At 31.8% G+C, this 26,034-nt stretch overlaps 1 protein-coding gene across 1 annotated transcript in view; it reads right to left on the bottom strand.

Annotated features, from left to right (window-relative positions):
• Nucleotides 1–26,034, bottom strand: part of LOC139525442 (Fanconi anemia group A protein homolog) — a 73,580-nt gene that overhangs the window by 25,150 nt on the left and 22,396 nt on the right. The window contains exons 9-26 of the mRNA XM_071320774.1: nucleotides 25,804–25,837; nucleotides 25,121–25,267; nucleotides 20,204–20,280; nucleotides 19,573–19,714; nucleotides 19,002–19,135; nucleotides 17,848–18,054; nucleotides 17,570–17,626; nucleotides 16,704–16,786; nucleotides 16,294–16,354; nucleotides 15,691–15,740; nucleotides 14,685–14,761; nucleotides 9,646–9,774; nucleotides 9,389–9,516; nucleotides 8,498–8,662; nucleotides 7,568–7,764; nucleotides 6,622–6,724; nucleotides 2,785–2,919; nucleotides 1,536–1,609 (exon numbers count right to left, since the gene is read on the bottom strand). Of these exons, the coding sequence (XP_071176875.1) occupies nucleotides 1,536–1,609; nucleotides 2,785–2,919; nucleotides 6,622–6,724; nucleotides 7,568–7,764; nucleotides 8,498–8,662; nucleotides 9,389–9,516; nucleotides 9,646–9,774; nucleotides 14,685–14,761; nucleotides 15,691–15,740; nucleotides 16,294–16,354; nucleotides 16,704–16,786; nucleotides 17,570–17,626; nucleotides 17,848–18,054; nucleotides 19,002–19,135; nucleotides 19,573–19,714; nucleotides 20,204–20,280; nucleotides 25,121–25,267; nucleotides 25,804–25,837 (2,000 nt within the window). The remainder of the gene's footprint in view (nucleotides 1–1,535; nucleotides 1,610–2,784; nucleotides 2,920–6,621; nucleotides 6,725–7,567; nucleotides 7,765–8,497; nucleotides 8,663–9,388; nucleotides 9,517–9,645; nucleotides 9,775–14,684; nucleotides 14,762–15,690; nucleotides 15,741–16,293; nucleotides 16,355–16,703; nucleotides 16,787–17,569; nucleotides 17,627–17,847; nucleotides 18,055–19,001; nucleotides 19,136–19,572; nucleotides 19,715–20,203; nucleotides 20,281–25,120; nucleotides 25,268–25,803; nucleotides 25,838–26,034) is intronic.

The raw sequence follows: 26,034 nt of genomic DNA on the forward strand, positions 1-26,034 counted from the left end.
AAATAAATAAAAAAAGGATGAAGAAAAAAAAGTGAGGAAAACTAATTTGCAAGACTAACTGACAGACAGACGGACAGAATGCAAACCTTATGTCCCCTTCCATTTTGCCAGAAGGAGAATAACTAGAGGCTCTAAAGAGCCTGTGTCGCTCACCTAGGTCTATGTGCATATTAAACAAAGGGCACATTAGTCATAATAAGATTGTGTTCGTGATGGTGAAATGTTTGTTGATCTTACTTTACTGCATATTCTTGCTGCTTACAATTATATGTATCTATACTTGGCCCAGTAGTTACAGTGAAAAAATATTTTGTAAAATTTTACAAAATTTATGAAAATTATTGAAAATTGACTATATAAAAGGGCAAAAAACTGACCATTTTGGTTATGTTGACTTATTCTTAGGTCTTAACTTTGCTGTACATTAATGGGGTATACAGTTTATCTCTATCTATAATAATATTCAAGATAATAAGCTGCAAAATTTTCTTAAAATTACCAATTCAGGGGCAGCATCCTAACAAGTTGTCTGAATGGTCTGAAAATTTCAGGGCAGATAGATCTTAACCTTATGAACAATTTAAACACAGCCAGATTTGCTACAAATACTATGGTTTCAGAGATATGAGCCAAAAACTGCATTTTACCCTATGTACTATTTTTAGCCATGGTGGCCATCTTGGTTCCCGGGTGGGGTCATCTGACATATTTTTTAAACTGGATATCCTAATGATGATTGAGGACAAGTTTGGTTAGATTTGTCTCAGTAGTTTCAGAGGAGAAGATTTTTGTAAAATATTACAAAAATTTACAAAAAAATTGTTCAAAATTGCCTACAAAGGGCAATAACTCGTTAAGGGGTCAACAGATTATTTTGGTCTTGTTGATTCATTTGTAGATCTTACTCAGCTGAATATTATTGCTGTTTACAGTTTATCTCTATCTATTCAAGATAATAACCAAAAACAGCAAAATTTCCTTAAAATTACAAATTAAGGTTGTCGGATTCATCTGAAAATTCCAGGGCAGATAGATCTTGACCTGATAAACAATTTTACCACGTGTCAGATTTGCTCTAAATGCTTTGGTTTCAGAGATATAAGCCAAAATCTGCATTTTTTTTTTTTTTAGCCATGGCAGCAATCTTGGTTGGCTAGCAGGGTCAACGGACACATTTTTTAAACTAGATAGCCCAATAATGATTGTGGCCAAGTTTTTGTAAAACTTGGCACAGTAGATTCAGAGGAGAAGATTTTTGTAAAAGTTAAACAGATGACAGACGCCAAGTGATGACAAAAGCTCACTTGGCCCATAGGAACATAGGAACAGACATTTAGGACACAATATGTTTCCCTTGTGAAGAGACCATACAAAGATATTTGTAATGTTTAAAAGAAAAAAAAAGAAAGTCAAAGCATGAGGATTTTATGGTAATATGATTGCTATAGAAATTATTATTTTTCTCGTGTTTTGTGGTAAGGTCTTTTGCAGTACTATCACGTATTACACTACTGATAAAGTACAATATTACTTACCTTTCAAAATCAGATAACATATCTTGATTAGGACAAACTGCCAACTCCATATTCAACCAGACTTCAAAGGTTAGCTAAATTTTGGACAAATATTAAATAAACATATAAAAAGTTTCCAAAGCCAAAAGATTCTACTGATCAAAACTAACTAAACAAAAGATCTATATAGTAGCTAGCTTATACATAGTATGTAGTAAAATAATAATGTAAAATATAAAATAATCATACATTGTCTTGTATTATAAAATTTATTTGTACAAGGCTGTGGAAAAGGAAAAATATGCGGCTTTGCAGATTAATATCATAGTATTAGTAACACTCCCAACTGATTTCCGAGGTATACTTCAGATTTTCATATACCATTTAGAGCTAAAATAAATTTTGCAGGGTTAACAAATATTACATTTTTGGTAATTTCAGGGTCAAAATTACAGCACTTAGCATACCTCCTTCTTTGTCAAACTTGTTGAAGGTTGATGACTATATATATGATGACCTTAAAATGTCTTGTAAGTCTGCCTCTGGGTGAGGGATTTTCCCGCTGTGTTGAAGACCTATTGGTGGCCTTCTGGTATTTTCAGCCCTCTGGTGGTCTGGTTGTTGTCTCTTTGACACATTCCCCAATTCCATTCTCAATTTAATCTAGAGATTTTCATTTAGGTATTAATCTACCTTAATGTCAGGTATTATCTTTTGTTGTCAAAACATCACTCCTCTATGAAACTGCTAAAGCATGTTGCAATTTTAAAACCTAGTAGTACTTGAGCCATTTGCTTATGGATCAGATATCAGAACGTAAATATAAAAAAGATGTGGTATGATTGCCAATGAGACAACTAAGTTCTTATTATTGCCATACTCACCCAGGCGTATTATTCACATTAACAAGAGGCTCTCAAGAGCCTGAATTGCTCACCTGGATTTCAGAGGAGATTTTTAAATGTTAGCAAACTTGATGAACAACTTGTGTAAAATTGTCTTTAAAGGGCAATAACTCCTTAATTGTCAATTGACAATTTTGGTCATATTAACTTTTTTGTAGATCTTACTTTGCTGAACATTATTGCTGCTTACAGTTTATATTTGGTGGTTTTCAGATTGACAAGATTATTCTCTTGTTATGCCAAATAAATATGATTCCTTCTCAACTAAAGACAATGTCAAAATAACCTTGTGCCCATTCCCACCCTTTCTTTTACATAAAGCACATTATCATAATTTTAACATTATCTTTACTATAGTATCACACCTGCATGTTATGTTTTATCTCTTTGAACTGTTTAGATTTATAAATGTACAATGCCATCAGTAATTCACTAGATGCCGTCTGCTGTAATGGTCTTCGCTTTAATTCTGGTATCAATCTTTGACAAAGAAACATAAACTACAAAATCAAACAAGAATGCATGTGATGTCAGAATAAGTATAGTTACCGGTAGTCTATTTAAAATTTTTGGAAAAGACTAAGTTGGTGATTTACAGATTTGAAAAGCTCTTGATACTTATAACTCATCACAGTCAAGCAGCTGATCAAATGTTACCTCATTTTATTCAGTATTACTAGAAAATTGTATGATATCTTATTTTTTGAAAAACAAACAATGTAACTGCTATTCTCTTACAATGTGAGACTTCAAGAGGCTCATTAGAGCTAAAAATCAGTCCAAAATTATTATTTAAGGAATATAACTTGTATATGGATTATAATGCTGAACATTTTTGCTCTTTTCAGTTCCACCTACTTATTATTGTTTTGGATTTGATAGGCCAAACCTATAAAAAAAATGTGTAAGAATCTCATTAAATAGTAAAAACTACTACACATCTAATGGTTTCAGTCATACTGGCATACTTGTGGATCTTGTATTGATAAAATGTTTTGCAATAAAATCTCACCAGATAAAAAAGTTAAAAATTTCTCAGCTCCTGCAAAAGTCAACTGACAAAAATATTCTTGTGGATATGCACATCTGCATAGTATGTTATTATTATCTTAAAAGTTTCATGAAATTCTGTTGTGCAGTTACTGAGGAGTTATGATGACAAAAATAGGACTGACTGACTAACAGACAGACCTACAGGTTAAAAACATTATACCCTACTAATCTTTCCCTTTTGAGAAAAAAACATTGATCATCAAAATTAAGTTTATATCAAAGACTTGATTCAAAAGATGGTATCTGTTAACCAATAATAACACTAATTCGTCACATTACAAAGTATTAAGATCAGACAGCATGTGTTTTACAACTTGAATTGCATCAAGTTGTTACAACTCTCCTAAAAGAAAACGGCTGCACACTTTTGGATAACATTTCATATATATACCGATTAATTTATAAAAGAAAGATTTAGTAAATGAAAATAAAAACAGAAACTCGTTAAAAAAATCAAAAAACACGAAAGTACAGTACAGTCCAAACAAAATGATCAGGCTTTTTTTAAAAACATTATTAGGCTTTCAGGGGTGTGGCAATATTTGTCGTGAGCACTTGTCCCTGGGCAAGTAAAACTATAAATTTTACTTGTCTGGAAAAAAAGTTACTTGCCCTGATGATCCCAATAAATATTGAAGTATTTCTTGTTAGCTAATATGTGATTCTTACTAAGCACTGTTTAAATTGTGCCTCACAAACAAATGAAATCCATTTGTCTATATGTGTAAAAAAAAAAGGAAAGTAAGAAATGGGTTAACATCAATGGGACAGAAACCGAACAGCAAACCAACCAATGAAATGACATGTAAAGGACAATTTTGCAGCAGTTTTTGAATAAAGATTGTAGCCAGTAGGTACATATACTCAATTTGAGGAGAGGACAGTAATTGAAGAAATGTAAACTAGTAAATAATAGATAAACATTGATGTTGTGGTGTTTCTCTCAATTGACACTCTTGTTATTGATTAATATTTATTATTGTCCTGATGATCAATTAAAGCGTCCCTTTTAATTTACCACTTCCACAACAAATAATATTGACCTTTCATCAATAAATAAGACAAAAACTTAATTTATTTTGCGAATTTCCATCCTAGATAGCCAGGGGCAATCTGATATCCACAATGTCTGAAATTCTCTGTTTTTCAGGGCTTTCCCTTGAAATTGAAGTAGAAGGCTCAATTAAAATAACAGGCGGCTGTAACATGCGTTCGGCTGTAAGCTTGGTGCCTTACGGCAGGGGGTCTGGGGGCCACTCAAGGCCCCCTTAAGCTCTGACATAAATAGAGCAAAATTCTGCATTCTCGCAATCTCCTGGCACCTAATTTCATCTTTCAAATGACCTTTTTTTATGTATGAAATTGAAGAAAGAAAAAAAATCTCAAAGAAATCTCTTTTTTTTTTTATGTTATAGTTTTTATTTTTATTACCTTATGCTTAAAATTCATTTACTTTTAAAGGAGTTTTATTTATATGATAATTCGGTTTGTTAGAAATCTTGATCGATTTATTTTGCATAACTACGTGCATTTGTAAACAAATGACCCCCCTTTTCTCTATAAAGACTGTTACGCGTATTTAAATCATACAATTATTCCTCAAGCATTGACAGAAAATTGATATATCCTCTGATTTTCGCTTTTTTTGTATACTGTTCAATAAGTCGGATACATAAATCATTTGGAAATGTTATTTATTTGTGGTCGAGTTGACAATATTCTACTTTCGTTTTTGACCTTGATTCTCTGAACACCACGTGGGTTTTGAAAAATGAACTTCAAAAGATACTGTTTTCAAGATTCTGAACAATATGATCTACTATATTTTCTTTAATTTGACTGCTATTATTCCATAACATAAGATTGTCATCCTATCTGATTGTCTTCAGGTTTTAAAAGCCAAATAAAAGCCAACGAGTTAATGACCATCGGAACGTCTCTATTGTTATCGTTCAATGACCACCGGAACGTCTCTCTTGTTATCTTTGAAAAGAAACGATGCATTCTGACTTTAAATAGACAACCAATCAGTGACCTGAATTCATGTGAACTATATTTAGCCCAAGGTAAACACTGACTTCTCATCCTTGTTTATCGTGACCGCGACTTTGCGACAATACGTCTCTCGGCTGCCTGTAATGGAAAGCCCTGGTTTTTTTATTTTAGTACTCCGTGTCCTCCATTTGCGTTTTATGTTTTCTACTCGACTCATTACTCTTTTTGTCTTGCTTGCCCGGCTTTTTATTTAAAAGTATTTATCAATTTGAATTTCAATACAAAATTTAAGGAAAAACAATACTATTACATTTTACCAGCATTAGGTTTGCCTTTTGTGTACCCAAGACAGGTGAAGGAAGTCAACTTAGGAGGGCTATGATTGGATGTAAGGGTACAATATATTTTTTTATTTATCTATGAATAACTGCAGTGTGTAAATTTACAATATAAATTTTAAAACCTATTGAAATATTTTCTAGAGAATTATTTGAAAAGGCTTCCAAAATTTCATAAATTTGGTGTAAAATGATGGTGGGCATGGATAACATAAACAAGCTCCGTTGGAAATTGGTCATGATACTATTTGGCTTCAATTTTAAAAATAGAGTACCACACATAACTGTTTTATCCAGGTTTTTATTATAAAAACTGGTAAATTTAGAAAATGTTAGTATTGTCACATATGGCAGAATAAATAGTACCGTTTTCCCTATAAAGAAATCACACTTCTGGTAAATGATGGATAAAACCTAATCAATGATCCTGGGTCAATGGACAAAGCCAATGCAATTTTACGCGACTCGGGTTCGTATACTTATTTTAATTTATTTTGGTAATCCATCAATTTCCGGTATTATGTAATATTTATCGTCATGAACATTGATGTTTTTACTTGCTGACCATTGGTTTCTTTTACATAAATTAAACATTTTAATACGTTTTGAAATCAATTTTATATTTTTGTTGGAATTGAACTTTGTTTTGTATATTTTTTTAATTGTCCACGGGCAACCAAGACAAAAATAATTACTTGTCCAGTTGTTCAAATGCACGAGTCGGGCGAGTCGGGCATAGCATTTCCACACCCCCAGCTTTTTTTAAAACATTATTGACAACAGCTTGATATCATTAGTTTAAAAATTTCTACAAACCTTTTGGATTATAATATGTGGAAATATTCTGTTGTAATCCTCCTCTAACAAACAAGAGTTGTCCACAACATTAAATACACAGAAGAAATAAGATGACATTAACCTACAAAAAATTAAAAAAAATACCACTACTGGGTAATAATTTATATATTACAACTTCTGAAACAACACACATATTTATTATAAAAAGATTCTTATAGTTTAGTAATATGTAGGAGGTATTTGCTCAAACGTAAAAGTTCTTCAATCAAGGTAATATCTTTCTGCAGTTTAAAAGGGTGAAGTACCAAACCAGCATCTTAATGAAATGCCTTATAACTTTTCATCTGTATATGTTATTTCTCTTTGGTGTTTTTTTCTCTTACTGGAATAAAGATTTTGGGTTGAAATGAAATCTTTTTAATTTGCTAGTGTATGTGTTTTATATTCTACTAGATCTAGACAATAATATATCTAAAGCATTCTTTGAAGAATTATTAAAATTCTCACTTTGATTAATCCCATCACATATTTTAGGAGTAAAATGTATGCACATCAGACCTTCCTTACTATCCAAGATCATGCCAAATCAAAAATATCATTCTTAAATGACATAATATTGTTTATCTCTGGTACTTTCTTGTTCTATGTAGAAGTAAATATATGTTTCTGTGGCCCTTTGTGGTTAATAACTAGCAAGTGCCAACTGGAAGAACACTGAAGTGATCCAATTCGAGATAGAAATTTGTCATAAGCCATGACTATCTACACCCTTACAAAATATTAAAGCTATTAGGCCTGCTCCAATTTGTTATCTTTTGTTACCAAGGTTATCTATGGTAATTAAAATGTGACATAATAGAGTTCTTCTGTGTAAAATAACATACAATATAAACCATACCTTCATGATATATTACTGAAATTGACTTAATTGTATGATTTCTTACTTATTTGCATTTATACGTACCTTAGACAAAATATCATCTGCTGCGCTGTCTGAAGAGGAAGACAGGCCCATATTTTTGGGGTAAAATACTGTTTTTCTTTGCAGTAATTGCTTGTACAAGGTGAAAATTCTACCAAACCAAAGATTTGGCTTTTCATTGACATGAAAGTCAGCAGTGTTGATAGGCCAGCTATGTGATGAGATTCCATTTCATTGATCTGAAAGAAGATTCTTATTAGATATATAAAAGGTGGAAATAAGTCAATGCTATTGAAGTGTTTTTAACAACAAAATTAGGCTCAGTGTCAATATTTTAAATCCAGAAAAAGTCCAGCAATTGGCTCCTAGGAGAATTTTCTCCTACCTTAGTTTTCAATCCTGGATTTAAGATGACTGAGGTTACTGACAGTGCACTACTGATATGTTTTCTAAACCTTTCAAAGTTGATTTTTTGCAAGTATCGTGAAAATTGGTAATCTATTTAAGAAATAATTGATTCAAGCTATACTTTATTGTAGTTTAAACAAGGGTAGGCATTATATTCGGGATTATTTTTGCCCGAGCGATAGTGATGGATAAAATAACACAAATATAATGCCTAACCATGTTAAAAGTACAAAAAAGTATAGCTTGCATCAGTTATTCTGATTCTGATTAGGACAATTAAGGTAATTTCTATGTCTGATGTGTATAAGTGTAGGTTCTTCCATAAACCCCTCTTTTTTGTTTGGCAATGTGATTTTTCAGAGGGAGGAGTTTTGAACAGCCAGCATGAACGGTTGTCGTATCTAGGTCAAATATGTCAATAAATATATTAAATGCATGCCAATTTGATAAAATTCATTATTCTACAGTAGTCATTATACGCATGTGCAAACAAATTTTATTGAATTCAGAGCATAAGTTTATTCACAAAGCGAAAGAAGCACTTCATATTAGAATATAATATACCTGATATGTTACCAGTCTGGTAATAACTACAAACAAAGTGTGATGAAGAGTTGTAAATTCTCCCAACATATCCACCAACTGTACTGCCCAGGACAGGTCTGGATTGTCCACAACTAGACATTCTTCACTGACTTTACAGAATAGATTAAGTAAACCATTCACTATCTATAAAAAGAGGTAAAAATATCTATAAACAAAAAAAGTTTTATAGTGCTTCTGAACATTTACATTCGAATAACAGAAAAACAAAGGATTTGAGGTATCCACCCATCCATCCATGAATAAGTATTGCCATTGTCACAACATAATTTTTAAAGACTTGTGACTTCAAAATCAGAAACAGACTCCACTTGAACTATAGGTGTTAATATCTGTGTCATTTTGGTCTCTTGTAAAGAGTTGTCTCATTGGCAATTATACCACATCTTCTTATTTTTATATTTGAATACATAATTTTGCTTGATGCATCTCTAATAAACAATCAGACCTTGACATTAAATTTTAAAAGCCAGTATAATGCATTTGTCACTGAAGTATATCTATTAAGTTGCCTAATTTTGGCCTGCGAAATACACAGAATTAAATTTGGAACTTGATGAATTAGAATAGGACCAGGTTTCACAACCAAATATTAAATCTACTTCATTCTGAGGTAAGTCTCTGAGTGCCAATCAAAACTTATAAAAATAATCTTCTAGCTATAATAAGATAACTAGTGTATCATTTGCACCCATTTAGAACATATAAATAAAACAATAATATTTGCATGGAAAACAATAAATTTATTTTTGTCAGCACCAAACTTCTCTCTCTTTTTTTTTCAATTCACAATAAATAATTATAACAACCTTCTTTTCTGTATCTGAGTTTAAATGATCTGATTTTACTAACCTTAAACTGAAGTGGGTTTATCTTAGTGTTCATATTTAATTGCAGTAATTTTCTAGTACAAATTGATTCCTCAGGATTAGCAAGTAGCACAATTATCTTTTCTTTAAGTACAGATATCATTTCTGGCACTGAAATAAACAAATCTTTATTTCACAAGTTAATATAACATTGTAATATCATTAAACATCCAAAAACTTATCTAGAACACAAAATGTATGTATGGACGGACTGGCCCCTTGCTTTACAATGTAACTTACAATGTTTCTGCCATTGTTTGTTGATTATTTTATCCATCATCTGATTTAACCTGTGATCAAACTGTTCCATTGTAGTCATTGTCATTTCTATATCATCATCTTCATCATCATCTATCTCCATAAAAACACCTATGAAGAATATTCAATAAAATATAAAATGAATTATATTGAAACAAGAGGCTGTCACAACGACAGCAAACCGGATTTATTAACATTTATTTGTGTCCTGGCAATATCACAAGAACCATTACTGATGAATGGTGAAAGTGAAAATGGTCAATATCAAATTTGACCTCCATTTTGTCATCAGTATCAACATATTAAAATTTGAAAAGCTTAGATTGAATGGTTCATGATCATGAGTAAATGCAACAAGGTGAATGGAAACGCCAATTTACCATCTTTCAAGAACCATAACTCCTGAACGGTAAAAGTCAAAATCGTCATTATTGAACTTGACCTCTATTTTGTCATCAGTAACAACATATAAAAATTTCAAAAGCTTTAGTTGAATGGTTCATTAGAAAATGCACGGACACGACTGGAAAATCCATTTTTCAATCTTTCAAGAACCATAACTCCTAAACGGTAAAAGTCAAAACCGTCATTGTTGAACTTGACCTCCATTTTGTCATCAGTAACAACATATTAAAATTTGGGAAGCTTTGGTAGAACAGTTCATACGTAAATGCCCGGACACGACTGGAAACTCCATTTTTCAATCTTTCAAGAACCATAACTCCTGAACGGTAAAAGTCAAAATCGTCATTATTGAACTTGACCTCCATTTTGTCATCAGTAACAACATACTAAAATTTCAAAAGCTTTGGTTGAATGGTTCATGAGAAAATGCACTGACACGACTGGAAAATCCATTTTTCAATCTTTCAAGAACCATAACTCCTGAACGGTAAAAGTCAAAATTGTCATTATTGAACTTGACCTCCATTTTGTCATCAGTAACAACATATTAAAATTTGGGAAGCTTTCGTAGAACAGTTCATGCGTAAATGCCTGGAGACGACTGGAAACTCCATTTTTCAATCTTTCAAGAACCATAACTCCTGAACGGTAAACGTCAAAATTGCCATTATTGAACTTGACCTTCAATTAGTTGTAAGTAACAACATATCAAAATTTTAAAAGCTTTGGTTGAACGGTTCATGAGTTAATGCACGGACAACATTTGATTGCCGCCCGCTCGGCCGCCCGACTGCCTGGCCGCCCGACCGCCTGTCGTACATCCCCAAATCAATAACTGACATTTTTGTCACAAAAACCCGGTTAAAAACCCTGAAATAAAGATGGACTACATCTATTTTTGTTTCATTTTTACCATGGAAATTTTGGAATAATAAAGTGTGGAAAACTTATCATTTGAGCAAATTTTCGACGTCCAAGGACCATAACTCTGCCCAAAATAATGTAACTTGCCATGATTAAACAATACACCAAATATCAAATCAACATCTTCAAGCATTAAGAAAATCAAAACGCATGATTGCTCTGAGGGATATGATTGCCATTGTTTTCATTGATACATGTAATTAGTTTTATTCTCAAAAATAATTCAACTGCACATGTAAAATGTAATTTACGTAATCTGAATAGTTATTCAACTTTAAAAATAGCCAATCCTGGATACAAGTGGATGGACAATGTAATAATTGGGTTTTATTTTTTACTATCAACTCCAAGTTTACTTTCCATGTGCAGCAGTCACTGAGAGTGAGAGAAGGTATCTCACTTCGTACCTTATCACCTATTGTCTACGTGAATTCTAGGAGGAACCCCATTTCTATCTCTTTAAATATCTAATTTCTTTTGGGTCAGTGGGCATGACTGCTTTCCGTACACATTCCTCTGTTTAAATTGCAATCTTTTTTAATATAATACAACGTCTATCTACAGAACAAGTGATTTTTTCTCGATGTATCGTCATATTTTGATTCTGAATTGAAGGAAGTAAAATTAAGGGCGACAACTCGAGGCGATAAAATGGAAGACTCCATTTCGGCTGAAGGGGTGTTCTAGTTACACCTTTACGTTGTGGACAACATTTATTTTAATTCAAATGATGCATATGAATTAAAATTATACAACAAAAATAACCCTCAATAGCAGACAGACACAGAAAGGATCTCATGAGTTTCAAATTAATCAATGGAGTGGGGAATCCAGAGCAACCATTCAATCTGATACCCCTTGAAGTCAAGAAAACTACAAGCATGCGCATACTTACCTAAACAAACCCTAGACTTGTGATTTGTAGTAAAGACATATATTAAATGTTAGTCAAACAACCTAGATGGTTCTCCATTTCTTTGTGGAAGAACAATATCAAATATCAGTTTCATAATGGTGACATATAAGAAAAACTCCACTTCAGTTCTTATCTGACAGAAATAGATTTATCGGAAATCAGAGAACTCTCGCATTTTAACAAAACTGGGGAATTCCCTCTGACGTGTTTCTTAATTTATAAAAACACTTTATATAAATACTGCTTAATTTTGATTTTCCGTGTTGTTAAAAATAGGCATATAAGTCCAGGGAAATATCCAAACATGAAGATTATGAGAAGAACATTATAGGACAGTTGTATGAATTCAGCGCTTTTGTTTGTTTTTACCTTTTTAAAAAGCAAGACAATCTTAAGTATCTGCGATGTTCCTTAATATTTAGAATAAAACGGTTGACGTGAGGGCATAGCCCCTAGTCAATGGTAAAAGTCTACAGATTGCTTGAAAGCAATCGTATCCCAAAAAAAGTGGAAAACTGATTTGCCAGATTGACCAATGGACAAACAGACAGACAGACGGACAGATTTGCACTTTGACTACATCTGTAGGGGAAAAATTAAGAAGTATTTCTAGAACAAGAGTGCAAATGCTGAAATGTCTCGCTTTCTTTACTAATCATTGATATTATGTTGATAGTCCTAAATATAAAACTTTATTACAACTGTCACATAAACTTAACATTAATCAATGAACCATGAACATAAGGTCAAGGTCAGATGACACCTGCCAGCTAGACATGTACACCTTACAATCATTCCATACACCAAATATAGTAGACCTATTGCATACAGTATAATAAAAACCGACCAAAACACAAAAACTAAACTTTAACCACTGAACCATGAAAATGAGATCAAAGTCAGATGACACCTGCCAAAAGGTCATGTACACCTTACAGTCCTTCCATACACAGAAAGTACTAGACCTATTACTTATAGTATTTGAGATGTGGACTTGACCAACAAAACTTAACCTTGTTCACTGATCCATGAAATGAGGTCTAGGTCAAGTGAAACTGTCTGACTGGCATGAGGACTTTGCAAGGTATGCACATACCAAATATAGTTACCCTATTCCTTATAATAAGAAATATTTAACATTTCAAAAAATCTTATTTCTTTTTCAAGTAGTCACTGAACCATGAAAATGAGGTCAAGGACATTGAATAAGTGACTAGTGGAAACTTCGTAACATCAGGGATCTATATACAAAGTATGAAGCATCCAGGTCTTCCACCTTTTAAAATATAAAGCTTTTAAGAAGTTAGCTGCCGCGGTCAGATCTCTATCCCTGTTGAGCTAAGTCGCAGGCTCGACAAAATTCGACTGACAAGGACCAATCAATGTACCGAGATTGCACATGAAAACATGTTTACATTGTAATAATATTTATTGCTATTTTACGAAATTTTCCTTTGATCTTACTGCTGATAATTTCCTTTTTTAGCAAAGAAGGGTGATATGAAATATTATTGCAAGATACTAAGGGCGTGTGTGCTCATTGTCAATGAAATTAAAAACATTGTCATAGGTATTATAGCCATAAACAGATTATCATTGGTCATTTCAACTTGATTGCTTTTCTCTCTTTCACCATACCAGCTTAAGCGAGAAATTCAATCTCATTGAGATGGTCAACCATAATCTATAAATATTGGCACCTTAAATTACTGTGCATTTTATTCATATTGCAATAAACTGATTAACTAAACATCTAATGGAATATGAGATTGAAGAAGATATGACAAGTTACAAAAAAAAATAAGGAAACAATCGTAAACGAGAGGCTCTCAAGAGCCTGTATCGCTCACCTGACTCTACTTGGGTTTTTGAAATCATATAAAAACAGATAAAATTTGGCTACAAAGTAACACCACTTGGCCAGCACCTAATAAGGTAAGACTATTCATGCTATGTTTGATTTCATTCCATTCCCTGGTTCTCAAGAAGACTCTTGTATGCATTTCCCATAGGGTCCTATGTTAAACTAAGCCCCCCCCCCCCGCTGGCGGCCATCTTGGATGATGGATCAGCTACAAAGTAACAACACTTCGTCAGCACCTCATAAAGAACATTCATGCCATGTTTGGTTTTATTCCATTCAGTGGTTCTCTAGAAGAAGTCATTTGTATGCATTTCTCATAGGGTCCTATGTTAAACTAAGTCCCCCACTGGCGGCCATCTTGGATGATGTATTGGCTACAAAGTAACAACACTTGGTCAGCACCTCATAAAGAAAATTTATGCCATGTTTGGTTTCATTCCATTCAGTGGTTCTCTAAAAGAAGTCATTTGTATGAATTTCCCATAGGGTCCTATGTTAAACTAAATCCCCCGCTGGCGGCCATCTTGGATGATGGATCGACTACAAAGTAACAACACTTGGTCAGCACCTCATAAGGAACATTCATGCTATGTTTGGTTTCATTCCATTCAGTGGTTCTCTAGAAGAAGTCATTTGTATGCCTTTCCCATAGGGTCCTATGTTAAACTAAGTCCCCCGCTGGCGGCCATCTTGGATGATGGATCGGTTACAAAGTAACAACACTTGGTCAGCACCTCATAAAGAACATTCATGCCATGTTTGGTTTTATTCCATTCAGTGGTTCTCTAGAAGAAGTTCAAAATGTAAAAAGTTAACGACGACGACGGACGACAGTCAACGGACACCAAGTGATGAGAAAAGATCACTTGGCCCTTTGGGCCAGGTGAGCTAAAAATATATTTAATTCTATACCTTGTAACAAGTTTGCTGCCTCCTTCTTACAATCAATTTCATAAGTCTTGTACATATTTGGTGGAATTTTCTCTACTCTTTGTAAAAAAGAAAAATAAGTTATCATTGAAGAACCTATACGACTGATGCAACTGAATAGAATATTGCAAAGAAAAAGTAAAAGACAGTTAATTGTTTGAGCATTACAATGGCAAACAACCGTATAAATCAGTTTGAGTATTGTCCACATATTGTTTTGCTTTCTCTTTTTTCCAGTTTTCTTTTGTTTGCATATGTGTGTGTAAATCAGTATTTTAGTGAGTTAAAGGGGATCTTTTTTAATAGGAATTTTCTACAAACACCTTGTTTTGTAAAGTAGCTTCAGTTTTCAAAAAATAAATATTTTTGCTCTAAAAAACTGTTTTATTTTTGTGTGTCTTTAGTTTTAATCTTTACCTAGCAATATTATAACATTTTATATATGCCTCTGCTGTTTAGTTTTGATATTTTTTCTATTGAAGTAAGTGTGCAAAGTATAAATACTCCATTACTCTATCATACTAGACCTTAATATCATGCAAAAAAGCCTTCTATCATATTCGATTCTATGGAATAAATTTACAGTACTGTGGATTCATTTATTTTCGTGGATTAAGGAAAATGTTACATCTTCGTGGATGTTTAATTTCATGGTTTTGCCGAAGTTTTTATACAATTCTATGGGAAACTTGTCATGCGTTGAACATTTAATTTAGTGGTTTACCTGTACCCACGAAATCCAGGAACATTGGTATCCAACGAATAATAATGATTCCACAGTAGATACTTTTAAATGTCTCTTGGGTTTATTTTTAAACCCTTTAATTCCAACATTACTTCACAATTCACTATTGAGACCCCTAAAAAATTTTGATAACCTCTATATCCATATCTGATAAAATAAGTTTTACTGATTAAATATATATATATAGCAAACTGATTTGTTGAACACAAATCAAATTAAGAATATTTGAAGTCGTATACATACTTCCTGAGAGCTTCTATAAAAATCATCCTGGCATCAGGAATATCTGGTAGCTAAGAAATATATCACAGACAGTTATCATTATTATTTTGAATGTGTGACTACAATATGTAAAACATTTAAAACATTCCACATTTTAAACCTTATTTCCAAAGAATTTGTGGATGTACAGTGGGCAGCTGCCAAAAAGTTTTCATGCATTTACTCTTGAACCACTCAGCCAAAGCTTTTCAAATTTTAATATGTTGTTACTGCAGATGGCAAAATAGAGGTCAAGTTCAATATTGAAGACTGTCACTTTTACCTCTTAGGAGTAATGGTCATTGTGATATTGAAAATTGCCAGGACACGAAAAACGTTAAAACATTTCGATTTGCTGTCACTCTGACAGTCTCTTATTTACTATGTTGTGCTCATGAATCACAAAAGCTGAGGATCTTTAGTTGACAACTTTCTATGTTTTATTCCTGTAAAGTTTGCTAAACATTTTCAACACAGTTTTAATAAAAATTTCAAACTTTCTTCATTCAACACATTTTTATTTAATTGTTCAATAAAAAGTATTTTCAAACATTAACATATATATATATTGAGCTATAAACTTACTGGTCTTGGTTTCAGTAATGCAGGAATAAATTTTCCAATAAAGTAGGACTTCCTGAAAATGCTGAAAATAAAGCGATTTTATATGTTTTATAAGCCAGAAAAAAATCAATGGTTACAATTTGATTTAACAATTAAGTAATTTCAGGGCCTTAGACAATAAATCTAGTTTCTATGTAGGTGCATATAAATAACTGAGGTAATAATAAACATTGCAAACTGCTTTTTGGTAAGAACTGCTACCTCTTGACTGGTGTGTTATTAGCAGATAAGAATTTTGTCCTTATTTTGCCCTTATAATAGTTTTAAGGATATAAATTTAAGCACATTTACATTTCAAAATATCAACAATATTATGGATTATGTATATCATCCTGTACTTACGGCAATATAAAACAATTTATGAATAATACCTGGCTTCCATCACAGCTGATGGCATTTTGTTATTGGTTTCAAATGCTGCCAATGCTTTTTGAACATCTTCTTCCATCTGGTTCTGAAATTTTAATAACCATCAAATTTATTTATATAAGTTATACTTAAATAATGCAAATTGAGAACAAGATATTTAGTTTAAACATATTTTTGCCTATTATAGTGGATTGAGAAACAAGTTATTGCAACTTATATTAATCCCTTTTAACTTTGCGGGTGCGAGTGCTGCCTTGTAGTGGCATTAGCCTACTCTTCTTTTTCAAAATCTACAAGCGTGTCTTTAACCTGCAAGAGATATGGCTCTATCTCTTTAATACGGGTCACCATTTATCGCCCCTTTTTGACGGACTATTATTGTTTCTCAAGACCAAATGGTGTTGAGGGAAAGCTGGAAATTCAGTCCCTGAAATTTCTCCAAAGAACAGGAATTGAACTAGGAACCTTTATGTTAGAAGTCCAATGGGCTAACCACTACACTACGGCAAGATATAAGATATTTGGACATCTTCTTACAAAACAAGTTTGATTATAAGTGTTACCCAAACAATAACTCCCCTTTTGGAGGAAAATTGGTATTCTTAGTTTATTAAGATCAGTCAATCCAACTTGGCTACAAAGTTTGAAACCATGACGGCAACTGAATTTATAAACACACAATTGATGGGAATCAGGGAATCCAAATTCAAGCATTGATTCAGAAAAATTCAGCACGTAAGGTAATGTTTCAAATTTTGATGCTCAAAATACAACTAGGAATTGGGAAAAGTATAACTTATAAAATCAATATCTTTTTCCGCAATCTACCTTTTCGGCAAAATGTATTATATCTCGTATAAATACTTACCTTGGAAGAAGATGAACCATTTGATGTGTCAAACATTCCAACTTGTTCTAATGGTTCCTAGTGTAAAATAAACTTTACATTAATTTCAACTTCACAAGAATTCGCAAAAAATTAAGTTGTAAATTTACAACAGATTAGGTTAATTAAAAATTCCAAATCAGTACAACAAAGAAAACTTAAGTTAACTTCTACGTTTAAACTGCATTTTAAACATTTCCTTCTCTCTAAAAGTCTTCTGACAACTTAGATCAAAATTAAAGTTTTTAAACAAAATGTACCTTTAGATCAGCTAGTCTAGTCTTTCCAAGGACAATGTAATCTGATAGTAGCTCTTTACACTTTGAAGGTACAAATGGTGGTCGCAGAATATGAACCTTTAAACAAGATGGCTGATCATATGGTACCAGATCAGTTAAAACCTTCATCAAGCATGTAAATGTCTTCTTTGAATTTGCTAAAGATCTTTGGCTGTCACCAAATAAATTCTAATAAATGGAAAATACATAATTAATAAGGTTGCATACATGGCAGAACCAAGAGTTCTGTCAAATAAATTATTTATCAAAACATTATAATTTTCAAAATATATCATATGCATCAAAAAAGATTAGGCTGCATGAGGAATGTAAAAAATGCTCACTTGCTACAACTCAATATTATCCAGACAAAATATTAATATTTTCCATTCAATAAAACCTAAGAAAACTAGAGTGGGGTGCTCATTTTCGCCGGGGACACAATTTCGCCGTTTAAGGATTTTGAGGTGTAAAAACTTCAAAGGATGGCTGAAATGGAAGAAATGTACCCGTAAATTATGTTTTTATAACAAATATAATATTTTTTTAAACTGAGACAAAATTGCGGCACCTACCGAAAATGACCGAAAAATGGACAACAATTTTCGGACAATTTCCTGAATAAAAAACACAATTTCAAAGAAGTATTTCTAAGTAAATATTTGACTGAATGCCCTAATTTTGAATTCTTTATACCTTTGAAATGTCTGCAATTCATCTATAATGCAATTGATTTGATAAAAATTGTTAAAAGCTGCGGTTATTTGGTTTTAAATAGATGTGTAAAAACGGCGAATATGTGTCCCCCATTGACAAAACATCCGGAAATTTCAAACACCCTTTAATCTAACTTTTCAGATGATTTTCTTAAAACCAACCGGTTTTCAAGCTTAAGTATATTTTGCATTTGAAGTTATCTTCATATAGAAATATCAGTATACTTCAAAAACATTTAGACCTGAACATAAACTGTAGAAAACTAGGAAAGATGTGGCGAAAATGAGCACCCCACTCTATGTGGAGCGGATAATAGATCTGTCTTTGGACTACCTCAATGCATATAAAAAAAAGAAGTGTAACAAAATTTTGAAATATACTTTGGAATTAAAACTCATATTTTCGGCAGCTTGACTTACCAGAAACCAGTCTTGGTATAAATGGAAGACATGTGATCCCTCAAAGCAACATTGGCGACAAATCAAAAATACTTTTAAAATGTGGTCAGTCCTGGATTCCTCAAAGGACATCTTCAATAACTCAATCAAAATATCTGAAATATTTTTTGAAAACAAGTGATACTAGAACAGGCTTAAGTACAGCAACTTTTCTACAAGAATGGTAAATATCTTACTTATATGCAATCTTGGCAAGAAGACAAGAATCTTAATTTGTTTATTTAGAAGGCATCTTTCATTTAGCTTTTCATTAATAAGAGTTTAACCTGGCTAAATTTGTGTAATAATAACCTTATCTGCAGATGTGCTAACACATCAAATTGATACATGCACTGAGTCAGAAAGTTTTGTGGCAATTAAGCACATGTGCCACTGAACAAGAAAACGATATACAATGTTCATTTTGAGTTTCATTTCTTCCTAATTTTATTTCATATAAAGAATGATTCAATCTTATCTTTAATACAAGAAAATGATTTTCCTAACTGAGTGAGTTGACTTAAACTAAGTATTTTTTTAAAGTTTTCCTTACCTTCAGCAAGACTTCTTGACTTCTGGGTACAGATAATAAATACAGACCAGAATGCACAGAAATGATACCAATTTACATCTGATGAATCTAATGTCTGCTTCAACAACTCTAACACATCTGCTACATCCAAAACTAATAAAATCTGAAATCAGTTTTTAGTACAAAGAATAGGAAACTTGACACTGTATGACCTTCAAAATCATTATAAGTATACTTATTCCAGAGACGCTTGTCTCCTAAACAAAATTTTTGAAGGATAAAAAGGTGTTTTTTTCTGTTGTCAACTAACAGGGGTTGTACAAACTATTGCCTTAACTGATACTGATTGCAAAAATAATCATATCTATAATAGAACCCTTTCCTTGTTGCCTAATAACAGACAACAGCAGAAAACAAAAGTTAAAACTTTCTTTTAACATGACTGTCTTCTATTATTGAATTTAAATCCCATTAAAACAAATGTCAGCTTGGTAAACCTGCTGTTACGACTTTACTTTATTTTTGCTCTTTACCTTTATATGTGTTTGGCTTCCTAAATCGATTATTAAAACAGAAATATGTTCCATTCACAACAAAGCCAGTGTCTCATTTTACAAACATACAACCTTATATGCATTCCTAAATTATTCACCTCTTTACACAACTCAGTAAACTGAATTGGTAGTTTGGCAAATTTCCAATTCTTCTGTAGGCGAAAAGATTCAGCAACTACAATAGAAATGAAAACTTGATTAAGTCAGATCCTATATTTGAAAACTATGTAAACATGTACATGTACATAAAAAATATATACCAATCTAAAATCTAGAACGCATAAGACACCATTCTCCAAATTTTAAACCAAAAGATAGCAACTGCTTGATATATACATCCTAAAAAATCAAATATCTAATTGAAAGTTTGGTGTTATTTTCCTCCTCAGTCACCTGGTATATGGACATACAATTATGTTGTCCATTTGTTCCGGAGCAGCAATATCAGTAATTTTTATGTGTAACAAAGCTTATTTTCAAAATATGTTTCTCAGAATAATTTTATCTGTACAAAAAGTTTGTGGAACACAGTCATAAAAAACTAAGCAAAAGAAGAGACATTCAACCTCATATGTCAAAAACAACTGACATTGTTATGGCTAAAAAAGAAAAAGACAAACAGTACATAAAACACAACATAGAAAACTTAAGATTTAGCAACACTTACACAAAACACAACATAGAAAACTTTAGATTTAGCAACAGTACATAAAACACAACATAGAAAACTTAAGATTTAGCAACACTTACACAAAACACAACATAGAAAACTTTAGATTTAGCAACAGTACACAAAACACAACATAGAAAACTTTAGATTTAGCAACAGTACATATAACACAACATAGAAAACTTAAGATTTAGCAACACTTACACAAAACACAACATAGAAAACTTTAGATTTAGCAACAGTACATAAAACACAACATAGAAAACTTTAGATTTAGCAACAGTACATAAAACACAACATAGAAAACTTTAGATTTAGCAACACTTACACAAAACACAACATAGAAAACTTTAGATTTAGCAACAGTACATAAAACACAACATAGAAAACTTTAGATTTAGCAACAGTACATAAAACACAACATAGAAAACTTTAGATTTAGCAACAGTACATAAAACACAACATAGAAAACTTTAGATTTAGCAACACTTACACAAAACACAACATAGAAAACTTTAGATTTAGCAACAGTACATAAAACACAACATAGAAAACTTTAGATTTAGCAACACTTACACAAAACACAACATAGAAAACTTTAGATTTAGCAACAGTACATAAACACAACATAGAAAACTTTAGATTTAGCAACAGTACATAAAACACAACATAGAAAACTTTAGATTTAGCAACAGTACATAAAACACAACATAGAAAACTTAAGATTTAGCAACACTTACACAAAACACAACATAGAAAACTTTAGAATTAGCAACAGTACATAAAACACAACATAGAAAACTTTAGATTTAGCAACAGTACATAAAACACAACATAGAAAACTTAAGATTTAGCAACACTTACACAAAACACAACATAGAAAACTTTACATTTAGCAACAGTACATAAAACACAACATAGAAAACTTTAGATTTAGCAACAGTACATAAAACACAACATAGAAAACTTTAGATTTAGCAACACTTACACAAAACACAACATAGAAAACTTTAGATTTAGCAACAGTACATAAAACACAACATAGAAAACTTTAGATTTAGCAACAGTACATAAAACACAACATAGAAAACTTTAGATTTAGCAACAGTACATAAAACACAACATAGAAAACTTTAGATTTAGCAACACTTACACAAAACACAACATAGAAAACTTTAGATTTAGCAACAGTACATAAAACACAACATAGAAAACTTTAGATTTAGCAACACTTACACAAAACACAACATAGAAAACTTTAGATTTAGCAACAGTACATAAACACAACATAGAAAACTTTAGATTTAGCAACAGTACATAAAACACAACATAGAAAACTTTAGATTTAGCAACAGTACATAAAACACAACATAGAAAACTTAAGATTTAGCAACACTTACACAAAACACAACATAGAAAACTTTAGAATTAGCAACAGTACATAAAACACAACATAGAAAACTTTAGATTAAGCAACAGTACATAAAACACAACATAGAAAACTTAAGATTTAGCAACACTTACACAAAACACAACATAGAAAACTTTAGATTTAGCAACAGTACATAAAACACAACATAGAAAACTTAAGATTTAGCAACACTTACACAAAACACAACATAGAAAACTTTAGATTTAGCAACAATACACAAAACACAACATAGAAAACTTTAGATTTAGCAACAGTACATATAACACAACATAGAAAACTTAAGATTTAGCAACACTTACACAAAACACAACATAGAAAACTTTAGATTTAGCAACAGTACATAAAACACAACATAGAAAACTTTAGATTTAGCAACAGTACATAAAACACAACATAGAAAACTTTAGATTTAGCAACACTTACATAAAACACAACATAGAAAACTTTAGATTAAGCAACAGTACATAAAACACAACATAGAAAACTTTAGATTTAGCAACACTTACACAAAACACAACATAGAAAACTTTAGATTTAGCAACAGTACATAAGGCCAGAATTTTTTAATTTGTTGGTTTACGGATCCGCCGATCCGATTTTGCCGATTTCCAGAATAAAAATAAAATTCACTTTTCATGCTTTTTTATTCCCGCCGACCGTAACAAATGCATTATCCCTAAAAAATAATTAAAATACTCGTTTTTTTATGAAATGAAATGCATTAATCACTATTAAAATTGATAACACTTTCTGTAGTGAAAAAAATAAAACTTCCATTTTACGTTTCTAAAAATAGACAAATCAATTATAGTTTTTGACTTAAAGAAGTCAAAACATGTATTTATCATAAAAATGTGTTTTCAATTTTAGACTTATCTAAGTTAGAAAATGACAGACTTGTTTAGGTCTATTTATGTTGATGAAAAAACTTAATTTCACTTGGTGGCCAAACTACACCACCTATGACAGCAAAAACCTGTCTGAGAGTTCACAAGGACTTGAGCTATCTATATTTAATTGTCTAATTGAACATCCTTACTAAACACAGATATTTTACCTCATAAAGTGTGGTTCCAGGTGGTTGCATTGTAAGGTTAATTAACATTATCTCCGATTTTTTAGACTCTCATTCATATTTTTCTTTAGAAGACAAAGCATTGTCTTTCAATGTTGTCATTATTTGATTTAGATGCATGACCTCTAAATAAATATGCGTGGGTCTTGAATTAACCAATTTTGATCACTTATCGACTTGTAGGAGTCGATATTTGCAACTTTTTGATTCTGGTCAATTATTTCTTGCTTAACAATATTTGACTTATTAAAGTCGTATTTTGTCTTGCATTAAAGGGAGACAAATCCTAAAACTTGCAAATTTAGACCTCTATGAGTCAAAAGCAGATTCAGACTTATTTATGTCTGAGCTCTGACTGATAACTGACCTTGAAATGTGGTTTGCGCAAATAATTTTGCGAAACGAAACCTGTGTTTAAAACCAATTATAAAATCAATTCGTTTACCGTATTTGTCATCAGTCCGTAAGATGCATCATCTGATAGAAATAGACTTGTCCAAATGTGGACAGGTAGAAGACGTCAAGTTAAAGTACTAAATATTAACAAATCATTTGAAATTTTCTTGCTTCATAGATCATAAAAAAATATCGTCCATGTGGCCAAAAAAAACGGGAATGCATGACAACAGATTAATCCGATATTCTCGTTTTTCCAGTGGACGAGTCCATTACGTTTGTTGACATGTGTGTTGAAACTTAGTTTTGTACGACGTTTTTACATTTTTTCTTCTTTATCAGTTTTCGTGCTTGAAGATCGTAATTCACCAAGCCCACCAAGTTATCGGGAATTGATTAAGAGCTACGCGAATCTGTTTTTCATGTTTGTGAAATGACGATATCCAAGCAGTCCCCGTCCACTTTTTGTTTACAGGAAATTATTAGAATGTCATGGGATGTTTATGACATCTGATTTCATCGAACTAAAATCTAAGAAATGATGACAAAATAGCATATTTTTTTTATTTTTTTTGCCGACCAACCGACCCGACTTTTTCATTGGTAAAATCCGTAAACCAACAAATTAAAAAACCCTGGCCTAAACACAACATAGAAAACTTTAGATTTAGCAACAGTACATAAAACACAACATAGAAAACTTTAGATTTAGCAACAGTACATAAAACACAACATAGAAAACTTAAGATTTAGCAACACTTACACAAAACACAACATAGAAAACTTTAGAATTAGCAACAGTACATAAAACACAACATAGAAAACTTTAGATTTAGCAACAGTACATAAAACACAACATAGAAAACTTAAGATTTAGCAACACTTACACAAAACACAACATAGAAAACTTTACATTTAGCAACAGTACATAAAACACAACATAGAAAACTTTAGATTTAGCAACAGTACATAAAACACAACATAGAAAACTTAAGATTTAGCAACACTTACACAAAACACAACATAGAAAACTTTCGATTTAGTAACAGTATACAAAACACAACATAGAAAACTTAAGATGTAGCAACACTTACACAACCAAAAACATTTAAAAACTGGGGTTTATAAGTTGATAAATAAAGGCAACAGTAGTATACCACTGTTCAAAACTCGTAAATCTATGGACAAAAAACAAAATCAGGGTAACAAACTAAAACTGAGGGAAATGCATTAAATATAAGAGAACAACGGCACAACATTAAAATGTAACACACACAGCAACTGACTTATAATGATTGTAATTCACATTAAAATACTTGACTCTTACTGGTTATAAGCATTCTGAGCAGGTGCAGTTTTATGCCACTTTAATAATCTCTCTTGCAGACTGACATCTTGCAAAAGTGAGGAAACCTTCTCTCTTACTAGATATTAATACATACCAGAAATAGTGGGAATGTAGGTAAATATCTGTTGTAATAAGAAGCATCCATATTTCTTCAAGGAAACTTCTGAGCAGATCATGTGATCACATGGAACCAATGAAATGAGGAGTGAATTTTTGTCATTCTTCATGTTGTTAAGATGTTCTGAAAATATATAACTTTATCTTACATTTGTCGATTTGATAAAAAAGATTTGGCGACATTGATAAACAATAAACAATGAATCATGGACAATATGAAAATAAAGGAGATGATACTGAGAACGATGTTTATTTGGGTTTTCCTATGCCTACCATTTTTCACTACACACTTGCTTCTACATTTGATTACTTGTTCTATCATCACATTTGTTTCCTTTTGCACTTGCACTTTTCAAATTTCTAGAGAGGTGTTATAGATTGAGGTCACTGCATACAGAAAAGCTGCCAACCAATTAACAGTCAGGAAATCTGCAGTACATTTCTGAAGATTTGAATAAAATATTGGATTTCGTTTTAAAAGAACATCTACGTACACATGTTGTATAGTAAGCTATTCAAGTATATAAAACATATTGTCTGGTATGCATGCATCCTTTTTGTCTAATTTGAATGATCATGTGTCAGACAGATCTAAATGAAAAATACTCAGATGCCACATTACATAATTTCTGAACACATAATATTTGTTAATTAACTTACGGCATATTGTCTGTGTTAAAACTGTTGTACAGATCTACAGTAAAGAACATCAAATTAAAATGTAAACATTGGAGAAAAAGAACACATGATGGAATCATATTTGATCACCATAGAATAATCACATTAAAAAGCAAATGAAAGTTCACTGTTGTTCTTTATCTTTACAGTAAATGGGACCAGTTAATGGGACCAGTTAATGTCATAATTCAATTCTATTAAAACCACACACTA

The sequence above is a fragment of the Mytilus edulis genome, chromosome 5 (assembly GCF_963676685.1).
Source record: "Mytilus edulis chromosome 5, xbMytEdul2.2, whole genome shotgun sequence".
Classification (NCBI taxonomy): domain Eukaryota; kingdom Metazoa; phylum Mollusca; class Bivalvia; order Mytilida; family Mytilidae; genus Mytilus; species Mytilus edulis.